Raw genomic sequence first — 21,918 nt, forward strand, 5'->3', positions numbered from 1 at the left:
GACGACCCCTTGGTGCAGATGTGCATCTAGCAAGAGATTCAATACCTTTGTCAAGATGTCCACGACCTGTTAAAAGTACCAAAATAAGTCCTATTTGAACAATAATGTAAGGAACAGATGACTCACACTGGAAAAAAGAAAATCAGCTCTACCATCTACAGACATTGTGCCAAGTGACCACCTAAACACGTGCACCTCTCACAGGTGTACATTTAAATATGACTTTATAACAAAAGTCTAATGAGCCTATTGCATATCTTCTTTTCATGTTTGGCCCAAAGACCAAGATCTTTGGTCCAGGGTTTGCAACTCGGCTCTTATTCCTTCTGAACCGAATCACTCCTCTTTACATAAATAATTTTCATTCCATTTAAATAATAATGCAAGAGTTGATATTCTTTTCGTTCAGCACTTACAAGCACGTACAACACACCATCGTTCAATCAAACTGCATTAACACTGATGAGTCATGCATACAGGACATTTTTCATACTAAAGCCTGATCAAAAAGGACCACATGTTAGTCGCACCGTTCATTCTAAACATAATTTGTAAAAGAGGGAAGGGATTCTGGGAATGATTGTAGATACAGTTCATGCATTAGGACGAATAACAGAGTGTGCATGTATGTGGAAGACAGAGGGAGAGTAATACTGTTATCAAAAAACTAAAGTCTATTCGGTTTGGACCAATAATGACGTGGAAAAAAAAAGAAAACAAAAACAGCTATGCTAACGTAATCCTTCTCTTGGTTCAGTGCTGAAGTCCTTCATCGTTTCCTTCTTTTTTTTCCCCCTCACTGGAGATAAAAATGTGCAGGCTTCCCCGTGGCTCCACGCCGAAGAACTACGTGACACTTCGTTTATATCTGTTTTGATGTGAACTCTCTCCGCCAGGGAGGGAGGGTGTTCGCTTTCAAAAAAAAAAAAAAAAAATTAAGGCACTTGATTATGGACTTCAAACTAGCGGCACAGGCCGAGTTCATGACGAAAGCAGGACAAACAGGAGACAATCTGAACCCATAGCCTGCTCCAGCATGGGCACTGAAAGACTGCGTTAGGCCTACCTGCCACGTCTGCAAAAATGCCGATTATTGCCTTTCGAGCTCCACTGTGATTAATAGTGCATAGAGACTGAAAAAGAGTGTCAAGCTAGCAGAGAGAAAATCTTCAAAACAAAAAAAAAAAAACAAAAACGACAAAAAAAGGCAAATCGGACAGCCTGCCAGAGTGGGTGAATGCGCACAGGTCCCGCTTTTGTAAACAGTTACATTTGGGAGTTTTTCGAAGATACACCTAACTCCAGAAGAACCTAAGGCTTAAGAGGACCGGCTGTAAACTCAACAGCAATCCATAACAATCTGGGCCATGTAGGAGGAGCTGGCCAAGGCCGACACCCTTCCTGCAGAGAAAAGAGGAGGGGAGGGGAGGGAGGGGGAGAGAGGGGGAAGGAGGGGGAGAGAGGGGGAAGGAGAGGGAGAGGGAGAGAGGGAGAGAGGGAGGGAGAGAGAGGAGCCGACAGGTCTCCATCAGGACAGGGCAGGGGAGGGGAGGGGGCAGTGACAAGGGACAGGACCGGGGGTTGGGGCGGAGGTCCAAAAGCGACCGTTCCTCTGGGACAGCTGGCCTCCCTTCACCTCGGGATGGGTGGCAGCGGAGGCGCGCCCCTCTCCTTCTTTCCGGAGCCTGGAGGCACACAAACACAGCACACCTGTCAGATGGGGCTCGGCGGAGGCCAGGTGGAGGAGTTCTCCTGCCCCCAGCGGTATACATTCCGGGACAGGACGGGGGGTGCCTGACTTACCTCTGTTCTCGTTTTTGGCCATCTTGCTGGGGTAGGTCTTCTGAAAGGGCACGTAGGGCTCTGGCGGGGGCAGGTCCGCCAGCGGGTGGAAGGAGAACCTGCTCTCCCAGTCATCTGCAGGACACACAGGTGCGAGGTCTCACCAACAGGCCAAAACACATTATGAAGGGGTCACTTCTACTGTGTCAGTGCTGAGAAGGCAGTGCGCAGATCCACTGACCTTTATCACGTGTGGATTGGTCAGTGTATAAGATGGTCTCTGAATAAGATGAACCATCCAGATTACATGCTCAGTGCATCTGCACAGCATTGATCCAAAAAAAAAAAAAAATCTTTCAGTTGTGCAGACAACCTCCATCCAAGCTTTACTGGTCAGCAGCAAAACTTTGACATTATTTAACTTTCACAGCTGCACTTTGTAAATGATGTCTTTTCCCCTTACAACCTGAGTGACGAACAGATATTAGCACTGACGTATTTTTCATTTCATTTACAAGTTATGTCTACCAATTCTCGAAAGGACTTTTCTTAAATAACCACCAGGTGGTGTTACAAACTCTGAAGTAGAAAGGCATCTCGTCAACACTCATGAAGGCCAAAACAATGCTGTATTTTCCACTTTGATCCACCAAGATCATCAATATAATTACGTTGACAGGCAAGACACAGTAGTACATGATGCAGATTGTGTGATCATATCGACTGCTCCCTCCGTGTTTGTTTTAGCAGGTGAATAGTAGTTATGTGTTCAGAGCTGCACTGTGAAACCCTCAGAGAGTAAACTTATTACGGCAAACCCGATTACATCAGGTCTGCTGGCTTTCAAAGAGAAATGCGCAATTACATTACGAATACATTTTCCTAAATCAAATTTATCTGTGTTTGCCCATTTTGTAAATGTGCTTAGAGACCGAATTGGAACACACTTCAAACAGGGCAGGTCCTTAAGGGCACAAGGAGGGCATGTAGCTGCAGGCATGGAATTCTGGGAAGGCCAGCTCCAGGTTCTGGAGGGTTTGTATGTGGCGCCTGCGTCCACAGCCGCCCACGCTCTTACCCGCAGGGGGATGGCAGTTCTGGAATCCGTTCCCCATGGGGGGCGGGGGAGGCAGGGGGCCCCCTCCTCCTGTCCGGTCGGGCGGGAGGGGCGGTCTGTGTCCCCCTCCTCGGGGAGGCTCGGTTTCTGGTCGCATCGGCGGGGGAGGGGCTGGCGATGACCTCACGCTTCCTCCGCCCCTGGACCCCGGAGGTGGGGGCGGGAGGGGACCTGAGACATTGCAGACGATCAGCAGAGATCTGTGCTAAGGCTCTTCCAGATAAAACATGAGAGACACGCCATTTTGGAACAGATGGAACCTTTTAGATCAATTGTCTTTAACACTTATTCCTGCTCTGAGAGCATTTTTATGGGGTGACAGTGCCATTAAGCATAAATATAACCTTTGTATCAGATTTTAATGTATAAATGTTTCAGATTTTAATGTATAAATGCCATGCTGCAAGGGGGCAAATTGTATGAATATACCATCTGAAGCAGACTGTAGAATATGTGAACATTTTGAATGCAAAACTGCAAGTTTGAGTGACAGAGACTCAAAAGTTACACACACCTTTCTTCTGCAACACACGCTTGAAAAAGAAAGGATCTCAGTGGTCACTCTTACTAAGCTGATCAGAGGCTATAAAACGGAAAAATAAGCTCCTACCTGTGCGGCCTGGTGGGTTTCTGCCCGGCGGGGGCGGCCTCTCATTGGGAGGGGGGGGCAGGGAGCCGCGGCTGGGCGAGGTGGCGGGGGCGTGGGAGTTGAGGGACAGGTTCCTCATGGGCAGCCGGGGGGTGGGCTCGTCGCTGCCGGGTGTGGGGGGGACCGGCGGGGGACCCGGTCTGCCAGGGGGCAGCGGGGGGGCATTGCTAGCGGGAGGTCGGGATGATGGTGGGGGCATGGGCTTGTTATTCATAGAGGGGGGTGGAGGAGGGGGGCCGTCCCGGGGCATGGACGGTCTGTTACTTCCTGGGACAGGAGGGGGGCGGTCATCTGAGGACCTACCAGGGGCTGGGGGGAGAGGGGGACGCCCGCCACCAGGTCCAGAGATGGACGACTGGCGACTGACCGGGCCCCCCCCTGGGGTGGGGGGCAGGCCGGGGCGCCCGTGGAGGCTTGCAGGGGTGGGGGTTGGGGCGGAGCTTGGGGGCCGGCCTCCAGGGATAGGAGGGGGGCCTCCTCCCGGGACTGGGGGCCTACCTCCTCCAGGAATGGGGGGTGGGCCTCCACCAGGGAGAGGGGGTGGGCCTCCTCCAGGAAGAGGAGGCGGGCCTCTGTTCTGAAAGCTGCCCTGACCGGGACGAGGAGTATTGGGCACTGGGGGTGGTCCCCCACCTGGCTCAGGTCTCGGGGGAGTAGCACGGGGTTTGGGTAGGTCGGGTGCGCCACCCCGTGGGACAGGGGGAGCTCCAGGCAGCCGTGGAGGGCCGCCCGCACCCCCACCAAAGGCTTTGGGTCCAGGAGATCTACCACCCGGAGGCAGCATGGGAGGCCTGGCAGCTCCAGAGTCTGAGGACAGAGAGAGGCCAGTGATCAGGAGCGGCCCGTCAAGATTCAGCCAATCATACAGATGAACATAAAGCCATCCAGCCAATCACCTTCAACCTCAGTGTTTTCATTTAAACAGTACTTCTATTCTCCTTACAGCTTACCGTTATTGTCTCTGTTCCCTGCAGATCTCAGCTTCGGCATCCCGCCCTGGAAGAGCCCACCCAGCCCTCCAGCAGCTCCTCCCCCAAACCCTCCACCACCACCCCCTCCTCCACCTCCTCCACCTCCTCCTCCTCCTCCTCCTCCTCCTTTGGGTTCTGTCAAAAATCAAATCGGTGACATTCATTAGTCACTTAAGAGAGAGCCTGAGACTCAGGCGTGCCAGCATCCCACTCACGACACACGGTCAAGCGTTTCTCACACACGCTCACTGTCCACACTCTTCTCTGCTTTAATCCTAAAGTGAAACAAGGAAAGGTCAAGCTGTCATCACAGCTTCTGAGAGATCTGGGACATGAAGGGGATTTTTGATGAATTAACAGAGAATGCTGGTGTACAAATGGCTGGCCCCTTATGCATGTCAACTCTACCGCCACAAGCGGTCTGGTCTGGAAGTGTTGTTAACCTGGTCTGACACTGCTGCTCATTTACCTTGGAGGGATACCCATCTGATCTCTCTGCGCTGGAAGTCGCAATGTAGTGTTGCAATGTAACGTCAGCTGCAACCAGCTACAAAACTGGACAACTATTTCACAGAGGACAGAAGCAATGGTGCCAATAGTGTGTTTAACAGCATGGTGTCATGACCAGTCGGACAGCTATAAATCTCTTCTGTACCAGAGTTTACTTACTGTCGAGTATTGGGGCACTTCTGTCATTGGTTACCGCCTTCTTAAGCCGTGCTCCTTTCGTGATGTCTGAGAGCAGTGCATTTCTTCCTTGCTGTTCAGACTTGTTGAGGGCCGGCTTTTCTGTGTTCGCCTGAAATTCAGTCAAATAAAATACAACAGAAACGGGTGTAATAGCCTACAGTGGACACCAGGTGACACTGTGGTGCAGTGTCAAACGAGGACACCGTGCAGTTGGCAACAAATGGCACTTCGTCTTAAGTACAGAGAGACTGAACAAATGTATGCAATGCATGTATTAGTATTAAGATTGAGATATAATGTATAGTGGCAATATTAGAAGTATAATTCCTTTCCAGAGCACTTTGCAGAGCCACCTTCTCTAAACTATTTGAAAATTGTTTGGCTAATTTTTCCCCATCGCTAATCATTCTTAAATGCCCTTTCACATATGAGCCGCCTGGTATTGGAATCACAAACTGTACATTAGTGTTGTCTCACCGTAACAACCTTAGTCGTGCAGGAGTGCTGGAGTGAGAAATTTTTCAGCTTCTGATGCTTACATGCAGAAAATGGCTATTTTTCACACTACAAGTCCCACAACGCATCACAGTGCAGCTGGCACCAATTGGAGCATAGGTACGACTTCACTGACATCATCCAACCAACTTACTGGCGTCTGATGAACTGCATGGTGCCTGAGATCAGTAAGACAATCCTGAGAAATCCTGGCTGACCCACCCACCCCCACTCCTGGCAGAACTGGGGCAACTTTTTCTGATGCCCTGGGTGCCGGCTGATGGCACGGCTGGGATTAACCCTCGGTCACACAGTTCAGAAACTATGAGTGACCATTTACATTTTCCCAAACACTTATCAATTATCAGGTTTTACATTCAACTACAGAGCATGTGAAAACTCCACATATCCAGAACATCACAGCCTGAACAAATCACCTCTCAGTATGGCATAATATAGCCATATGGCCAGCAACTCCACCCCAAGGGAGCTATCTGCATTTCTTCATCGACCACAACAAATCAAGTTCACGAATCTTTAAAAAAAAAAAAAAACCCATCACAAAACTTTATGAAGAGCTGAATAGCATGGAAATGTTCTCTGGAGATGCAGAGAGTGGGGTTCTGTGGGGTAAATGCTAAGTAAAAGCACTATTTACCGAGCCGAATGTTGGTGGAGGAGCAGGTGGAGGCGGTGGTGGGGGCACTGGCATCTTGTCCCCTCTGTAATCCTCTCACTTCTCACTCCTGCTGGAGAGAATACACACACACACACACACACACACAGACACAGACAGAGAGAGAGAGAGAGAGAGAGAGAGAGCTGTAAGCAAGCTGCTCTTCAGAGAGGAAAAACCGTAAACGCCTATCACAGATTCTAAGATAACACCATATATTAACTCTGGCCTCTCACTTCTCACTCTTGAACCCAGCGCACGCATACTGACTGCTCCCAGTGGGGACGAAAACACAAGCAGCTTTCAGACTGTGACAAGCAGATGACTGAAAATGTGCTGGGGCATAACTATAAACGTTCTTCACAGATTTTACTGCTCTACACTCACTGCATGCCCGAGCTGCGCACATAACATTCATGAGAGCCACATAATGTCCTCACCATGTAATATCACAAGCTTCACGGCCCATCGTAAAACATTATTTGTAAACTTCAAATGATTTAAACACAGTGTTGTGGTCTTAAAACAGCTTTAAAAGAGCCGCTGTTGCAGTTCGGGCAGCAGCGATTTTACTTTGGGATACGGTACTGTGTGTCGTTTAAATCGTTTGAATTTCAACACTCACATTTATGAGATGCCGAGTGAAGCACACAAGGACACATTATGAACACTTTACATGGCCGTTACAACATTCTTGTGTAGTGCTTACACGTTCATTGTGAAAATGAACTGATGCAATGTGTTACAGATTTTAATTCACGTATTTAGAGTTGTTTGATCAAACCTAATGAATCATGATTTTAGTTCAAATGAAAACTCACACATGCCTATACTAATGCTGAAAACAGCACTTTAAAACCACAGGATAGAACTCTCAAATATAATCCAAGTGCATTTGTGAGCAGCAGCGTCACGTAGCTGTCCTAACCACAGTGAAGCATTTAAAAAAAGTACACAAAATGGCCACAAGATACTGTGCTCAATGCTAATGCTACAGATAAAAGTCCTTCCAACGATTCTATCCAAAATGGCTTTTGAAAGAGCTGAACACTTGCATTCTAAGACATCAGTAGCCAATCGGAGCATTTGGTGGACCAGTGCATGTGCAGTGTTCTCAGTAGCCAATCGGAGCGTTTGGTGTACCAGTGCATGTGCAGTGTTCTCAGTAGCCAATCGGAGCGTTTGGTGTACCAGTGCATGTGCAGTGTTCTCAGTAGCCAATCGGAGCGTTTGGTGTGCCACTGCATGTGCAGTGTTCTCAGTAGCCAATCGGAGCGTTTGGTGTGCCACTGCATGTGCAGTGTTCTGTGCAACGCTCTGCAGTGAGGAGGTGCATGCTGCCGATGCGCACTGGATTTGCATGTCAAAAATGAAACAAATGAGATGGCTTCTGCTGGAGGCCCTTCGACTTCCTGTGAAAGTGGTCAACAGGAAGATCCGTGTGCTGAAAGCAAAGCCGCATTCATCCTGTCTCTGAGGCGGCACCTCCCTCCCTCCCTCCTTCCTTCTCACCCTCCTTCCCTCCTTCTCTCTCCCCATCTCTCTCTCTCTCTCATAACTTTGGTTTTTAAAGCAGTGCTCTTTTCCAGACAAATGTAGGGTTTGCCCTCGGCCTTGCTCTCCCTGCAGTTCTAAATATAGTGGAACAGCTGAGTTAACATTAGAATGAGGAGGAATTTGAGAGTTCAACTGAATGGCATCCTACTCTACATACCCACACAGACTTGCCCCACACAGCTGTGACCACAAAACCAACCCCCTTACCCCAAGACCAACACCCCACCCACCCCCACAACCCTACCCCACATAAGCGCACACACAATATGTCCCCATCTAGCACTGGTGTAAAAAATACGTTCCTTCGGTTTACAATGAGCAAAAGATCCATTTCCCAGATACTAATGAGCAAATCCATAACAGGCACCCTCAGTGCTGAATTCCACTGACTGTCTAGACAGAAATCAGAACTTTGTTTAAGCCCCAACCTCCACCTTCACAAGAGGCAAGGGAAGGTACTAACAACAGAAAAGAGTTTCTGTCTGTTGAAGTGTGTTAAGCACATGCAGTACCGAAAACTATTTGCACATTATTAGCTGCTAAATTAGCACAGAGCTTTCACTCTCTCAGGCATTTCGAATTTTGGAATATCCTCCGATCTAATGACCTGGCATAATTTGCAGATTTATCAGACTGCAAAGCAACAGATGCCTTGAGCATGAAAGAATAAACCTGAGAACTCAGTTTTAGGCCTACCCTCTCATTATCTGGAAGGATACACTCTGAACAAATCAATGATAAAGGATGCTATCTTCTGAGCAAATAGTATAATCACTGTATGTGGCTGCTTCAACACAACATTATTCTCCATCTCCGACCCACATACTCCATTGAGTCTCCTCTGCCTAAAGGCCCATTGAAGGGACACAGAAAGCTCCTTCAGTAGAGGATGTATTCTCTCCCAGAAACCCCCTTGTAAAATATGCAGGAAAACATCTTGTGACACTGATCTGACCTCCCATCAGGTTTGATCATGGGAAGACACTGTTCTGCATTCCAGCCCCTCCCCCTAGAAGCTGAACGGCCAGTCAGGCTCTGGCCTACCAGACCATTCATGTATCTGATTGGATGTCCCCGCGCTGTCTTGGGGCCAGTGGCGGACTTCAGGCGTGTGACGCAGAGGGTGGAATGATTCCCCAGTTTCCCCTACACAGCCGCCACATCACCACAGAGCAGCTCGCTGTGCTCTTGGCTCACTCTCACATAAACATCCCTCGCCAGCGTGTCCTTCGCCAGCTCTCCCATGCAAATGTTTATAAATCCTGTAAGCGTACGGTCTACAGGTATAACCGCTTTCTAGAGTTCGAGTTTTTGGCCTCTTTGAGACCGGCCTGCAATAAACACTGAATGTAACACGGCTACATGGAAGCTGAAACAGAAAAAACTGAAAAAAAACTGAGGTTACTGTTACTCCCTCTGCTGGACTTTTTGCCCTCTAGTGGCAGAATCATGTTACTGTGGTAGCATCTCACTGGGCCATACTGTTAGTCCATTTGCTGCTGCTAGCGCTATTTCCAGTCAAAACCAAAATGCAGATGCTTTCAGCACTAGCTGTTACGGTAAGAGGAAAGGTCAATGACACACACACACACACGCGCACGCAGTCTCTCTCTCATGTTTGACCTTTCTGATCATGCTGCATGTACTGGCCTGCCCTGATTGGTGGATGTGGCCAGGACCCTGAGGCCATGTGGCTTCCACACACTGACCATTGTGAGGTCATCAGCAGCCGGCACGCGCGCCGGTGGCTAACAGCAGCGGAACGCCGTCGACAATAGACCCTTTGAGACCGAAGACGACGAACGGACCACGAGGAGGGGCCAGAGCAGGGACACGGAGCGTTGACGATCGGAGATCCCGTGACAGGTCCTCCACCCACGCTGAGTCTCATGGGAACTCGTTCTGGGACCGCCTGCCGCAGACGGCCCCACCGCATGGTGTGGGGTGCTAGAGTGCTAGAGTTACGCCGACACTCCGAGTTTAGCAGATTAAAAGGCAGGGCACATTGCGAGCTGTGAGCTTCCCGGCTGTAATGGCTTCCAAATGTCTCTGTGGCCCGAAGGTTTTGGGTGGGGCGGGGTGAGGGGTGGGGGTGGGGGGTTTGGGATGCAGCAGAGCGAGAGTAGCACGCTAGTACCCATGCCCACGCCCGCTGAGGGGCTTTTTTAAGAAGCACCAGCTCACATGCTCTTAAAAATGTCGCCGCTTTCATCTCCCGACCCCCCACCCCCCCAACACACCCCTGAAGGAAAGGAGAGTCATTAGAGGAGCTGCACACAAACAGGCAAACCCTCAGCACTCACAGACACAGAGGCAGGGCCTGAACAGGAAATGACTGCTGCTGTAATCCAGCCCTAAATATGCAAAAAAAAACCAAAAAAAAAAAAACACGGTGTTCCTCTGATGACAATAAAAACACATTCAACATATCATAAACAAACACGTCACAGAGTTACTCCAGCAGAGGTTGTATGTGTTCCTGATTGGCAGAACACTGTCCTCTTTTCTCCAATCAAATGAGCCATGTTCCTCCTTTCTTCCTACAGAACCCCAGCAGCACCACAGGCAATCCAGAGACCCACTCACCCAGCACTCTGGTCTGCAAACATACCCAGCCGTGCTCCGTTTGCGTCTTAAACTCTTAGCGGCCTTTATACGGCCGGCAATCTGCAAACTTCTTCACGTTCCTCTTCAGGCCAATCAGAGGTCAGACGCTACACTGCTGAAATGAACAGCTGAGATCAGGGTCTGCAAGTACAGTATCTGCCAGCACAGCCAGCTCCGGGCCTGCTTGTTATAGAATTACAAGAAATCCGAAGTGCAAGTACATCTACAGTCTGATTGGGAGGGACATATCATTCTGTGGTTTACTGGGAGACTCTAAAAAGAAAAATGCAGGCTTCCAATGTGAGGATTGGTCCTCCTCAGTTCCACTCAGACCGCTACCACGGCAGCCAGCTGCCCTCGCAACCACTTGCTCAGTGGACTGTGGGGAATGTATTCTTTGCATAGTTTTGCCTGGCTCCATCAGTGGTTATAACAGACTGTGCCTGTGGCACACACGCTGAAATTGAGAGCCACCAGAACATGTGCTTTAATCATTTATGGTGAGGATGAAAAAAATAAAGGTCCAATTAGAGGTGAATTACTGCAGCGTGACACAGTGCTGCCAGGCAGAACAGCGAGGGGACGTCTGCAGACTGGCAGGGACAGCCCGTCTCGGGTAAGGGCCCACGCTTGTCAGCCGTTCCGTCTCGGGTGATTCACAGTCGGTCGCGAGGGTGTAGCGCACTGCTCCTCACGCCGCTGACCTGTGGTGACAGCAGCAGCGCTGCCCGCTTCAGACGGGTCCGTCTGGAGTTACATCGTAAAGCCAGGGACACGACGCAGCAGCACAGAACAGCGCAACACAGCACAGCACAGTGCAGCACAGCACAGCGCAACACAGCGCAATACAGCGCATCACTGACAGTTCCGCACTCAGGTCCCACTCTTAAGAGAAACTGCAGTTATTCTGAAGGATTTTATGGGATTTGCATCACTATTTCCACAAGTCCCAGCCGCCACTGACCCTGCTCCTTACAGCTGTGAAAGGCAGAGCAGAGAAATTCACTCAGCCGAACAATAACACAGAGGCACCGAGGTGTTAGATTTCCGTCATCATACTTAGCTTTTCAGAACCGTTAACGCCTGACAGAGTGACATCAGGCCAGCTCTGTTCCCAAGCTGCACTCCAGGCCAGAGCTCTCTTAACTGGTCATTTTGGGAAGCTTCCTGGCGTTAGGACGCCATTCCTTTAACATGCTGTAATATTTCCCACTTTGCAGCGGCCAGCTGGTGTGACAGAGCAACCCTGTGTTCTTTGATGTGATCTGCGTAGGTGCTGGACACGGGACAAGTGTCGATCCGCATCAACCCGGCCAGCTGAGTACGAACACAGCTGGGGTCACCTCGGCCCATGTTTACTGACTGGGATGACCTGGAGAAACTGCGGAACTCCTTCCAAAGGCCAGAATGTCGCTTCACCTGAATATATAGGACACAGCCTTTCAGTCAGACACTCTCCCATTCTGAAAAAAACCCTTACCTTGCAATAAACTCTGGGTTATTTCTCAGATGTTTGACAAGCTCCGCAGATTTTGCTTTACAGCCCATAAACAGGCACAGCTGTTCGGGAGATGTCCTGGGTGACCTGGATCAGTGAACCCCGTCCCTGTGGGCAGGGAGTGCCCCTGAAGACTTTCCTGCGATCTGTGCAACAGCAGCTGAGGCGGGGCTCTGGCTGACACATAGCAAAGCAACTGTCATCAGAGATAGATGGCAGGGGTGTAAATCAAGCTCAGACAATACACCTTTCAGAGCTGTTAGCAGAAGCGCTAAGCAGAGTCTGTGGGGCCGGCCGGTGGCTGCAGTCGGGCGTGTGTGCGGTTCCTGTCGCCCCGCTGTGAGCGTGACGCGGTCAGCGTCCTGCCGTTTCCCCTTCCCCCCTCCTGGCGGGAGAGCGCACGGCCTGGACTCCGGCCCCGCTGCGCAGCACAAACAGCATCCTGCACTAAAGCGCCATGCACAGCAGTGCTGACCCCAGCACAGGAAGTCCCCGAAAACGCCAGGAGTGCTGAAAAGGGCCCCCCGGGGGGGTTGGGGGGGGCTCTGGCGTTTGAAGGTAAACCACCGCCGCACAGCGAGACGCCAGACGCTGTTGGCCTGATCTAATCCAGCCGGCCTCTTTTCTCAGAAGTGGACTGCACTCTCGTTTCAGCGTCTGCGATATGAATGGGGGGTGTGCGGAGGAAAAGTTCAGAATCTGCATTCATGAAGGATCCACACTCGCTATTTTTAGCCATGACGAGGTGCAAGACTCGCAGTTTTCAGCACGCTGGCTTTTTGCAGGGAAGGGGTGTCATTCTGGTGGACCGAATAACACCCCTCACAGCACAACTTCACCACAGGTGTGTGAGATTGTCACAGGGGAACATCCAGTTAGCACCTCTATCTTCAGCAAGGCTGCTGACGAGATCATAACTCATTGCAGCAAATATTCAGCCATGCATGGGTGTGACATCTGAAACTAACATCTACATCTGTGAGATGAAAGAAAATGGCGGAAAGACAGCCGTGAGTCCAACGGGCCCTGGTATCAATGCTGAGAGAGGCCCCAGTAGGGAGGGGGGGTGCAATGTTTTCCTGTATGTTGGTCCAAAGAGAAAAGAACGATGACGGTCGGGGTTAGTAATAGTTTCCGCAGAGCCGAGCATCACCCCTCCCACGCACTCAAACCCAAGCGGGCTGCTGGATGGGCTCAACGTTCAGCTTCCGGGCCAAGGGATGGGCCACTGCATTACACACACACACACACACACACGCGCGCGCACACACACACGCACATACACACGCACATACACACGTGTACACAAACACACACGCACACACAATCACATCTCCGCTTTCCCACGTGTGTTTGGCCTTCTCCATCTCTCCAGCTGTTTAGGCAATTCCCTGCAACGCCAGGCAGGCAATGAACAGCACAACCTCTGCAGAGCAGTGACTACCAGAGAACTGAGCCGGGATTCCCCTTCACCAGCCGCCACCAAGAGAACAACACAGGGACATTCACACACAGCCTTTAACGGGCCTCGTGTCAAACCCATCCTCCGTCTGCCAGCACCGAGGTGAAGACGAGAGAAAGCTCTGCGCTCAACAGAAGTCAACCAGGTGTCAGGAGTTTCCCTTTGACCAGTTCCATTTCAAGGGAAAATGTTTCAGGACGCCAACCAAATGCTCCCATAAGGAGGACGTCGCATCTGGACGGAGCCGACAGAACATTTTACAAGCTAAATAAACCGTGAAGGTGATAGATGGTCAGTAAACAGCGAACGGGCCAAACCATCCTCCCGTTTCCTGTCTTAGCTGCTGTTAGACATCTGCCATGTTAAATGACACATTTTTAAAGATCTCAGAAGACTGTCAAAAACAGAGGGTAGTGACAGCTAACCAGCTGTAAAAGACTAATATTTTGCATCCATTTAAGGAACACACCCATACTGAAGAATGTGTATTCTTCATAAAACAGCAACTGAATTCAAAGACTTTTTCCTCTTAAGATACAAGCCTCCTCGCTGATACACCCAATCTCTGGGACGCAAAAACACCCCTTTCTTAAAAGCTCCATTTTAAAAATAAAAACAACCATTAAACAGTTTGGATCAGTTTGTGATGAACTGAACAGGAAGTGGCTTTGCAACCTGTTTCTGAAAACAGAAGCTGTTGTTTTTGGTAAATTTTGACTGGAAGGTACTGAGACATCAGATAACTTCCAATATAAACTTCACAACTGTCCTCAGCTACCATCTGACAGTCACGCGTGACTGAAACACTCTGTCAGTCATGATCAGTTGTAATGTAATGAGTGTTAACATGTTTTGGTCTCTGATACTCACAATTGTGTTTCTATAGCTCCCATTATTGAACTACTGCACTGAACACCATACTACCCTGAGCTTGTAAAGGGCCTGCTCAGCACTTTGGCACTGCAACTCACATCTGCTAATCTATCCTGGTCTCGAAGACTGATCAAATCATGAAATAAAAACAATTCAAGCAATTAATATAGCTGTTCTTGCACTCAATGCAGTGACAGTTACAACACAACAACAAAATGACGAGTTTTCATCAAATGCCAAAGTCAGCGATAACGATCCACCTTTACAGGTGAAGAGTATGCTAAAGCGTGTTCAGAACAATGCTAAATGTTAACGAATACGCGACCGTGGAAACTTTTCGCACTGACGGTTTCAAACGTACTTACTCGAGCCGAGCCCTTGAGTGCTGGTGGTTACTGAACTTCCCCCTCACAGCACAGTCGAGATCACTGACGAAAAAAAGCAGAAACGACAAGGAGCCCCACAAGCGTCCAGGGGAGAAGTAGCGGAGCACTATGATTCAGTGATAGCTTTCTTAACCCTGTTCCTGCGCACTCAATAGGCATTGCAGAAGTGGCAGTTCCACATTTAGCTCTACTGCCTCATTTCACTTCCTCATACGCTCAGAGTTCAATCCTCACCGCTGCAAACATCAAGGCAACAGCCCCGTTTAAAAGGCGAACTTAATGCACTCCCAGCTGGGAGGAGTGGGGGGGGGGGGGGGGGGGGGGGGGGGGGTGTGGAGGTCGGGGGGTACGGCGCTGCTCGAAAGAGCGTTACCTCCGCTGGGTACTCCCTCTCTCTGGAGTTGGGCCTTCCTGGAAGGGGATGAAAAGAGGCTCTGAGAGCAGCGCTCACCTCAGAGCGCCGTCGGTCGCTCACTCGCTCTCAGAAGCGCGAGCTCCCAGCACGCTCACTTCCTGTGTTCCGCCGAGCCGCGCGTCACGCTTCCTCTACATCGTACCCTGTGGGGGCCCGTCAGCGCTCTCCCAGCGCCACGCCGCCTGGGGTCGGGGTCACGTAAGCACGACAGCCAACCCCCCCCCCCCCCCCCCCCCCCACTACAATTTATCCTCCATTTCCAAATACATTATTGTCATTTAGCAGACACTCTCACCCAGAGTGACTTACATAGGTTACACTTTATACATGTTATCCATTTATACAGCTAGGGGTTAAAGTACTTTGTCCAAGAGTGGACAGCAGTGTAGCAAAGTGGTAAGGAGCAGGGCTTGTAACCAAAAGGCTGTTGGCTCCATTCCCCACTGGGGCACTGCTGATGTACCCTTGGGTAAGGTACTTAACCCAGAGTTGCCTCAATAAATATCCAGCTGTATAAATGGATAACATGCAAAAATTGTAACCTATGTAAGGCACTCTGGATAGGAGCAATGTAAATATAAATGGCAATGTATATACAACAGCAGCGCCCCAGCGGGGAATTGAACCAGAAACCTCCTGGTTATGAGCCCTGCTCCTTACCACTACGCCACACCGCTGCCATCATTATGAAGTGCTGCTGTGGGGCTTCTCAACAGCCATGGCCCGTGTTCAGTGAGAAGACACACCCTGACGGCCTGAGCTGGGTGCAAACGCTCGCCCGGTCGGGCGATGGGTTCTTAAGCAAAAATGCGTTCCCGCAAACTGAGAGTGACACCACGCAAACGTCAACTCCAGTGACCCCGGCAGCGATGGGACGCCTTCCCAAAGACCAGTCTCATTTAGCTCACGAAATAACGGTCCTTTTGAAGTGCGACTGATCACGCTAAAGATATTTTTTGCTCGAGAGCCCTTCTCTTTTCCGTCAAAAGGGCCACTCAGAGATGAGCTGTCTGAGCCGCAGAATCCAGATGGCCTGTGTCTCTCTGCCGCCTGCCCGCCGAAGATAGGGAGCACAGAGGTCCCCTTGTCCTCGGTCTCATTACACAGAGATCTTTTTCATCGATTCCACACACACACTCTATTGATAATCTGAGCCCAATACCAGTAAAATCTGTGTTCCCCTTCCCAAAATCAGTGAGACAGATGACCCCACTCAAATAACTCCTGTCTGGTGTTATCAGCTTTGGAGATATTAAGTCAGCTGTAACAAGGAGGATTTGCTTAACAAAGAAATCTGTGTTAAATGGTGACCTAAAGGAGGTTTTGATATGATGTTCGTAGAGATTAAGCACTCATCTGTGGTACAATCCGCTGGGGTAAGGGAGAGGATGTTCACACAGGCATTTTGCACAAGAGTGTACCCAGCGCTCACGTCTCTCTCTCTCTCTCTCTCTCACTCTCTCTCAGAGTGACAGGAAGCAGAAATTAGATTTCACTCAGCCCGCAGGTCGCATCGCCCTCGTGAAGTGTGGCGTCGCTTTGCAGTGAGGCGGGGGTCACGTGACTGCCAGAGGAAGCAGCTAGCATCCTCTCAACATCCCGCCCTGCACTGAGAGAGAGGCCTGTGCCAGGACGCAGACAGAGGGGGCTGCGCATACAGGCAGACAGAGGGGGCTGCGCATACAGGCAGACAGAGGGGCTGCGCATACAGGCAGACAGAGGGGGCTGCGCATACAGGCAGACAGAGGGGGCTGCGCATACAGGCAGACAGAGGAGCTGCAGTGTAGCACAGTGGTTAAGAGCAGGGCATAACCCACTGGGGCACTGCTGCTGTACCCTTCGGCAAGGTACCTAACCCAGAATTGCCTCAGTAAATATCCCGCTGTATAAATGGATCACATGTAAAAACTGTAACCTATGTAAGTCGCTAAGAGTGTCTGCTAAAATACTGATAATGTCATGTAATGTAATGTAATGTAACTTTATGTAATGCTTAGATGCAGACAGAGGACACAGGGGCAGGCAAAAGCTCCATGGTAACGTTTTTGCAGACAGGACTTCAGTGGCCGTGTCCCTGCTGAGGCCAGCATGTCATAGGGACCGTCACAATAGACAGGTCAGCCAGTTTGTTGCACAGACCACTGTAAAGTGTCCACCTGTAAATTTCCAGGCAGTTTGCCTCCTGGCATGAGAGAGAGAGAGACAGAGGGCAACAGTAACAAGCCAGAGATGACCTCCAACACAGCACCGCGCAAAGAATAAACAGGCTGGCAAGTCGTTCTGTCAAGGACCATAAAACCTGACATGCAGGAATGTGCAGGCCAACAATGCAGTCCTTCAACATTCAGTGGGAGACGTAAACCACAGATAAACCGGGCCGGCGATGCGGGAGTGTACCCGCAGGGCGAGACGCGCGGGCGGCATGCATGGGTGCGAACTGCAGTGTTGCTCGCATTCTACCGGGACACCAACAGCATGCGTCAACAGCGCTCGCCAGACACTCTGACCTGCACCTTCCTAAACCTACATACAGAGACAAACACAAGACCGCTAATGGCTGTGGTCTGGTTGTACGTGTCTCTCTCTCACAGACTCACACAAACACACACACTCTGTGTGGTCTGTGCTTACACAAGATGCTTGCAGAAACGGAGAAGCTCAGCCCCTCAGTGCGTGTGTGTGCGTGTGAGTGAGTGTGAGAGAGAAGCTGTTTACTGTCTAATGTCACCACTGCAAGGACCAGAAGGAACAAAGAAGCAATTAATGCTATTATGCAAACGAGGCTGGGGTTGGCAGTCCACTGATAAAACGCCTGTACCTGGGACTACTGAAATGTAAGGTGTGAGTGCATACAGCAGGAATAAGTCAAACAAGTAGGCCTGAAAGGGAGCCAGCTGCATATTACGCATTAAAACCTGAGAACGCAAATATCCGGTACACAATTACAGAGTTTACTGCATACTGACCACTGTAAGGCCACTCAGACTCAGCATCTGGGTGTAGACATTAGAGGACTCTCTCCAAACTCCCAGCATTCCAGGGCGGTTTAATGCCTGGGCAGCTGCGGAGTACCTCTTTTGAATGCACGATTAAAAACAGACCCGTGCAGCACCCTCTGTAAGACAGGCCCAGACACAACCTCTATGGTACTGACTACTACTGCAAGATAAATGTCTGTGTACGCTGGAGGGATGCAGGAAGGGCTTAGGAAGGGTATGAATGTGTGTGCATTCTGGGAATGATGGGGTTAATGGTGTGACAACAGCTACAAGCTACCAGGGACCACAGCTGCTTCACAGGTGAGGAAAAGGTTTCGTGGAATTTCATACAAACAGCTGATCAGGATTTGGCCTGGTCATGTTTAAGCAGTCTCACCACCACAGCCAGGCCACACAAAACTGGCAATTAATCTCTTGCCTTCAGATCTTTCACAAAATTTTCCAAATGTATTGTGGTCTTGGCAGAAATGTGACTTCTAGACCAGAGTAACTGCCCAGTCGGGAAACACATCTGGCCACAAAGAACCTGTTTGGGACCCTACCAGTTTGACCCCTGCCTGACCCTTGAAGGATCACCTCCCCCTGCCTGCCAATCATTAGACTGTTGTCATATCTACTGCTAAACGGTGTAGGAGCAAGGTGGCCACCTTCTATAATCACTTTTGAGGAACTGGAGAATTTCAAAATGATATTGAAAAGCAACATCACATTCCCCCCATTTGGGTGCACACAATCTGCAGCTGTGACTGCCTACAAATTAAAAAAAAAAACAAATGCAACTAACAATGATAATAAAATAAGAGGCATTTTCTCTCAGTAATACTGGGAAATGCAGCTTTCTGCAGTTACATCTTGCATTACATTTAGATTGATTTTGTTGTGAATGAACAGCAGCATCCTCCGCATTCTCATAAAACCACTGATCTTCAGTAACTGCACTTTATCACCTTGCTATTTTGTATATTAATCTATGCAATATTAAAATCAGCTTCACTTCTGAACTGTGCTGAAGATCTCCAAATATTACTATGGTGGGTGGGTATATCCAAAGCCAGCTGCCCTGTGTGGAATTCATACTATAATAATTTCTATCACTGAAAATATTCATGGGAAATTTTGTTAAATTAAAAAGACATAATTCCTGGATCAACATTCATAATTTAATCCCTCACAGCTAAGCCGCTAGTTCTACCGAAAACACCGAGCCGACCTGCATACAAGCACTTCATTTTATTTTCACATTCCCTTGGTGTGAGGTAGCAGATGTGGAGGCAATCTGATTTCAGGCCTTACCTTGGTTCCCAGAGCATTACTGTGTCCTATATCTCTGATCAATCGAAGCTCTTAGTGAAATCTGATAGCGCTATGTAGCTATTTCAGATCACCGTAACACTCTGTGATTATGGTAGCACAATACAACTTAGTGTTCTCATGGATCCTGTAGTACCATATGAAAACTATGACACAATCTAACATTGATCAGTTATAAAAACGTGCACACAGAGCCTACGACATCTGTACTTAAGGCACTATATGTTTGCTAAAGTAAATTGTATTTTGCTTGAACTGGAGTGCTATGTTCAGCTCGCTGTTTATTCTCTGTGAGGCATGCTCTTCTCATTGCTCTTGGGGAAAGCACGGAATACATCTTCCCTTGTATCTGAGAGACCTGCAACCCGCTGCTGAACAAAGAAACTATAATTACTACTCATAAAAGGAAGAAGAAAAAGCAGAAGCCTGGTGTGTGAATACTGTCAGAGAGCAGGGGTATGTAAATTATTGAGGGCAAGCACTTGGCCTATTAGGGGAGAGAAAAAACAACAAGCTGCTAAACCTCAAACTGCTACCAGGACACACTGCAGTGGTTCCCTCGTTGATCACGTGACCTCCATGCTCAAAGTCAACCTCATTTTTCCTGTGATCCTCCATGGCACACCTGTGTCACCTACATATAGGTTGCGATGTTGATTAAATCTCGCCTTACTTGAACTAAAGTGATCTTGTGTCACACACCCCTCGTGTAAAAACCACCACACAGCACACTGGCCATTCAAACAAACTTTATTAAGCTAGTGATGAACTCCCAGTGGCAAAATCGACTCAGAATAAAACACAGAAGAACTATAGCAAAATGTGAACAAACATTTAAGGTAACCTGTGAATGCAATCCATAACATGTATTACCATTCAAATTATAAAATGATAAGGTAGAGATTATGAATTATACAACAAAAAGAGTGTAGAGTGACAATAAACAAAACTTTATAAAGGCAAAAATATACCAGAAAACAATGACTTCCTAAAAGTGTTTATATTTCATTTAGCAATGGCCTGGCACATTGTAGTGGCATGACCTCCACAACGGAAAAAGAAAAACCTTTGGACATCACTAATCATTTCGAGTATGCTGTACTGTGTTACTGGATTACTAAACACAATATAACAATTGGGCTTTGTATCTTTAAGACTTAAGCTCTATTGTACCGGCATATACACATTACCATTTCATTAATCTAATTCCTCCCACTTGGAGCGTATTTGTTTTTTTTCCTCTTCAGTGTCACAAAATAATGTTGACGTTGAGTACACATGACTGCCACGTTTTCGAAAGGCTAAATTAAATTCACTCACAAAAAACCCTTATTGTAAACGACAATGAGTTATGGATTGATAGCGTAAACTCGCGCTGCAGGTAGGACCTGAAGGACGCCGAGAAACGGAAACATTTCGTCATACAGCGTGTTTTATCTTCGGAGGATAGCATTTGTCTCATAAAAAGTCAGAGATTTAAACTCTGTATATGCTCTGCTGCACGCCCTGTAAATGCCCAGGAAATAAGCAGCGGAAGGGGTACGCTTCCCACTTAGATTTGGCACAGGCTGGAAGTCTTTAGAGAAAAGTTTTGAAAGGAGCGTAAAGCATTTCCTCGCCGAACGTAATAAACTCCATTTAAATTATTACAGAAACCAGTTTCCGTGTTCAAGTTTCAGCTAGGGTGTCGTTTACTTCCACTATGTAAAGGCTTTACTCAGCATATCACATTTAATAAACCATACTTGACAACGTTTCCTGTGCCGCGTTCCCCTTCAGAACTCAACATAAATCCAAACCGACCGAGAAGTATTTTACAGGACCGCCTGCGTCTTTTTGGTGACCTGTCTACAGCCGCTCCTTCGGCGTAAACATACATTTGATATTGATTTCCGCTCAACTTGTTTCCCCCACCGAATCCCCAAAGTTTTCGAAGGCTGGAACATTTTACTTACCTGCGCGATCTTTGCTTTTTGTCTCAGGCTGAATTCACATCACTCTCGACTCGCTTGTGTCTTCACAAAAAGTTGCGAGAAAGGCATTTAACTCCCGATTTAAAGTATTTATAGCGTCGGCGACTGGAGCTCCGGAGAAACTTCTGCTTCTCCCAAATCCGGGACATTCGCAGTGATGCAATGCTGCCAGATGTGGTACTTGCTGAACTTCAGAGAAGGCGTTACTACACTATGCCAGCACTTAAAGACATAAAATGCAATTCGTTCACGTCTAAATAAAGGGATCAGAATAAAAGGCAAATTAAAAGAGAAGCAACGGAAGTTTTGTTCCTTTTCTCTTTTAGGTTATTGAAGATATAATTGTTCACGAACAAATTTATGCACATGAATAGCTAAACACGATGCAATTAATCGATTTTTTTCCTTTCAACATATATACACAACATAAGCGTCTGTATAGCGACGTTTTGTGAAA

General features: G+C 48.5%; 1 protein-coding gene across 1 annotated transcript; it reads right to left on the reverse strand.

Annotated features, from left to right (window-relative positions):
* Positions 1-1,542: 1,542 nt before the first annotated feature.
* Positions 1,543-21,835, reverse strand: wipf1a (WAS/WASL interacting protein family, member 1a). Its single transcript, XM_036544635.1, has 9 exons — positions 21,444-21,835; positions 6,363-6,453; positions 5,189-5,318; positions 4,499-4,654; positions 4,095-4,355; positions 3,510-4,001; positions 2,861-3,070; positions 1,804-1,917; positions 1,543-1,685 (listed from the first exon to the last, which is right to left on the reverse strand). The coding sequence occupies exons 2-9, from the start codon at positions 6,414-6,416 to the stop codon at positions 1,633-1,635; spliced, it is 1,470 nt and encodes a 489-aa protein (XP_036400528.1). The 5' UTR covers positions 6,417-6,453; positions 21,444-21,835; the 3' UTR covers positions 1,543-1,632.
* Between the last annotated feature and the right edge of the window lie 83 nt (positions 21,836-21,918).

Source organism: Megalops cyprinoides, chromosome 14 (genome assembly GCF_013368585.1).
Source record: "Megalops cyprinoides isolate fMegCyp1 chromosome 14, fMegCyp1.pri, whole genome shotgun sequence".
Lineage (NCBI taxonomy): Eukaryota > Metazoa > Chordata > Actinopteri > Elopiformes > Megalopidae > Megalops > Megalops cyprinoides.